This window comes from Aplysia californica, unplaced genomic scaffold (genome assembly GCF_000002075.1).
Source record: "Aplysia californica isolate F4 #8 unplaced genomic scaffold, AplCal3.0 scaffold00151, whole genome shotgun sequence".
NCBI lineage: Eukaryota > Metazoa > Mollusca > Gastropoda > Aplysiida > Aplysiidae > Aplysia > Aplysia californica.
This window is the reverse complement of record NW_004797421.1, coordinates 88892-92935: the sequence shown is the minus strand read 5'-3', so window position 1 is coordinate 92935 and position 4044 is coordinate 88892. Positions and strand designations below refer to the sequence as shown.

The window sequence follows — 4044 nt, the reverse complement described above, 5'->3', positions numbered from 1 at the left end:
TTCTGAATGATCTAAATTGTGTTGATCAGGGTGTAAAACATCTACAAGCTACACTACCTATCTATCACAATAGTGACATGTTGTTGGACGATCTGTCTGCTGTTTAAGGTTGTTGTTGTTGTTGTTTTTTTGTATTTATTGTTGTTGCAGTTTTTGTTTGTCTTTTTCAAGTCGCCTTGCACCTACGCACAGGACAAGATTCAAGAGGTGTAAGTTCAAAAAGGACACTTTTTTAAATTTTTTCTAGAATCAACCATGACTCCTTGGGGCACGATCCTGGCGGCCTTGGCCCTCTTAGGCCTTACGACGTTCCTCCTACCAGTAGCCCAGGCTTCCACCAAGTCCGAAGTGTACGCCCTGTACAGCATGCTATTCGACGCCAACTTTTACAACAAAGATGTGAGGCCTGTGGACAATTCTTCCAAGTCGCTTGAGATCTTCGTGACCTACAGTCTGCTGTCTCTTGTCTCAGTAAGTTCTAACATTTTCCGGGGATCAGGCGATTGAGGCTAGATCTACACGACCTACTGTTTGCTATCTTTTGTCTAAGTTCTGGCGTTTTTCCTGGATTAGACTACTAACGTAAGATCTACATGACCTACTAGCTGCTATCGTTTGTCTAAGTTCCGGCCTTTTCCGGAGATTAGGAACGAGTACCAGCTTATTGCTACCCTAGAATTACTAAGTTATATTTGTTCAGTACCTAGTGTGCGTGTGTGTGTATGTGTGTGTGTGTGTGTGTGTGTGTGTGTGTGTGTGTGTGTGTGTGTGTGTGTATGTGAGTGCATGTTTGTATGTCTGTGAGTATATGTACTTGTTTGTGTTAGATATGGATAGATAGATAGATAGATAGAAGATAGATAGATAGATAGATAGATAGATAGATAGATAGATAGATAGATAGATAGATAGATAGATAGAGAACGCAAGAGAGAGAGAGAGAGAGAGAGAGAGAGAGAGAGAGAGAGAGAGAGAGAGAGAGAGAGAGAGCAAGAGAGAGAAAGAGAAATATAATATACAAACAAAGAAATTGTTAGATTTTACAACATGTTGATCTTTTTTTTAAAGCAATTCTTTGAATATCTTGATAATGACTCCGAGCAATCTTACGATTTTGATAGAGCAGATAAAACATCCGGTTTCTGACCTCATGGTCTTAGTAACTCAAAACAGCCAAATATGTCAGACAGAACTTTGTAATTCTAAGATAGCGTTATGGCAAGCAATATTAGATTTAAAAAAAAACAAAACTGTACGGGGGCCCGTACTGGTTAACCAAAAGGCTGGCACTTTGTTTATGGGTCACATTTTGGGTACATTGCTTATAGAGTGAATGGAAGTCGTAACACGACATAATGTTGTTCTATTTGGTTACTTAGATACGCTGGTGAGGCAATGTAACTGTTTACTCTGATACTTTGACACTCTGTAATAATTACTCTCTTATCTCAGTTTAGGTATCTAAGCTCCTCAAAGTTCGGACGTTGTGCTATAAAAAGAATGCCTTCAGCATGTGTGTGTGTGTGTGTGTGTGTGTGTGTGTGTGTGTGTGTGTGTGTGTGTATGTGTGTTTGTGTTTGTATGTGTCTGTGAGTATGTGTACGTATAGGTATAAAGATAGAAAATAGACATATAGATAGATAAATAGACAGACGGATAGATAGATAGACAGACAGATAAACAGAAAGAAATATAGACAGATTGACAGATAGATAGATAGAAAGACAGATAGATAGATAGAAAGACAGATAGATAGATAGATAGATAGATAGATAGATAGATAGATAGATAGATAGATAGATAGATAGATAGATAGATAGATAGATAGATAGATAGATAACGCAAGAGAGAGAGAGAGAGAGAGAAATAATATATAAACAATGAACTAGAAAGGGTGACACGGGGAGAAAGAGAGAGAGCGAGAGAGAGAGAGAGAGAGAGAGAGAGAGAGAGAGAGAGAGAGAGAGAGAGAGAGAGAGAGAGAGAGAGAGAGAGAGAGAGAGAGAGAGAGGACTCTAGGACTATAGGGAATATCTTTTTTTTTTAGTAAATGTTTTACGGCGCTTCAACTGCTTAAGGCCATAAGAGCGCGCGGGACACATTAAACTTTTTCAGTTGGTAGGAAATTTTGAATTTTGCCCATTTGGCGGCCGAAGTCTACTTTTATCGATTTTAGACCAGCAAGGGATCTTTAACGTGCGCAACTTGCACACTGGCCCTCCGATATTTTTCGCCCTTGTCCAAGAAGGCTAGGTGTAGATCTTTCCTACCAGAAGACCAGGGGTGTGGCTGAAAGACATCAGTAAGAAAAAGCCAAGGAGTAGCAGTAGAAAGGCTGCAGAAAGAGTCAGGAGCCCAGAGTAGGGTGCAAAGGAGGTGAGGGGGTGGGGGAAGAAAAAGGAGACGGAAGCAAACGACAGAACATTGTTAGAGAGCAGGAAAGGAGGTAAAAGGATACAGTTTTAAAGAAGAAAATATTTCTGTCACTACCCGGATTCGAACCCTATACCTTTGAATGAGAGGCCAACAACTACTTAACATCTGGGCTACGAGAGCCCCCAGGGAAATCTCCATAATTCTGCAGGGACTTTGCATCCGTCTCATCTACGGTTGGCCCTGACTGGTATTATAGAAACAGCCACCCCCTGAATGATGTAAATTGTCTCGATTAGTGCATAAAACATTTACAATGACAATGATTACCTTCATTTCTACTTCGCAGGTTGATGAGAAGTCCCAAACAATGACCACAAATACTATTTTGGAACTGGAGTGGAACGACGAGTATCTGTCATGGGACCCTGTGAATTACGGAGGCATCCAAAGCATCCTGGCACCTCAGAAGAAAATGTGGATTCCAGACATAACAGTTGGGAACAGCGTTAAAGCCGTTGAAGAGTTGGGGTAAGTCTTTCATGAACAAATGCCAATGCAGTGCAATTAACTATGGCATTCTTAGGCAACAAAGAAGTGAGGCGCCATGAATCCTACCTAAGCCCCAATGACTTGTGGGTTGTCAGTGGATGACAAAGGCTAGCACAGAAAACTGTGCACAAACCGGCAGGAGGCAGCCGGAAACCATTGCTATAATATCCCAAGAATAATCATGGAAAAGAAAAAATAGAGTCAACCCTTCTGCATGGCTGTAAATGCAGGACAACCACTAAAGACAGTGAAATTAAAATAGAACCAGCAGAAATTTGGTTTCTTAGAACGCTGCTGAGAATATCGTGGAAGGAATAGAAATCAAATAAGGTAGTGCTTTATGAGAGCCACGTGGGGCGCTCTCTGTTAAAAGCAATCTGGAAACAACGACAAAAGAGGTTTTCGGGACACTTGAATAGACATAAAGGTCTTGAACATCCAGCTCTCACTGGCAAAATCGAAGGCAAACGAGGCAGGGGTAGGCCCATGGCAACTTAGTAAGGGAACCTAAACAAATAGGTAACGGGGAAAGATCAGGGAAACGTAGCTTTTTTAAAGAGCATCAGAGAAAAGGAATGAATGGAGAACCATTATCATCGATGTCTGTCCCAGATCTTGCACTGGATCATGATGATGATGATGATGATGATGATGATGATGATGATGATGATGATGATGATGATGATGATGATATTTCTGCATTTTTAAATTCGAATTTTCTTTGGTACTCAGTTTGCAAAATTATTTGGGAAGAACATGGGCGAACTATTTTTCTGTGAAACAGACCCCCCCACCCCCCTCACACCCGCACACATTTTTTACGTCCGTGTTTACTATTTTGCTAATGACAATTTTGGCCTTCTTTACCTTTTTTCTCTTAATTTCACTCTTTATTTCTGTTTATATTATAACTTTATTAAGTGACTTCTATTTTTATAATATATTAGGCATATTAAAACTCTAAACCGATTTTTATAGGTTCGTGCTATTTTCAAACTTTAAACTACTTTCACCATAACTTAAGTTATAGAACTGTGCTGTCTTCGAAATTTAGGGTGAAAACACCTTGAGATATTAGCAAATAGGACAAAATTTGCAGAAGACAACACATCCATAATA

The 4044-nt window shown here is 40.0% G+C and overlaps 1 protein-coding gene across 1 annotated transcript in view; it reads left to right on the top strand.

Annotated features, from left to right (window-relative positions):
* Window positions 1-255: 255 nt before the first annotated feature.
* Window positions 256-4044, top strand: part of LOC101855558 (neuronal acetylcholine receptor subunit beta-3-like) — an 11923-nt gene continuing 8134 nt past the window's right edge. The window contains exons 1-2 of the mRNA XM_013081904.2: window positions 256-471; window positions 2723-2904. Coding sequence (XP_012937358.2) covers window positions 256-471; window positions 2723-2904 — 398 coding nt within the window. The remainder of the gene's footprint in view (window positions 472-2722; window positions 2905-4044) is intronic.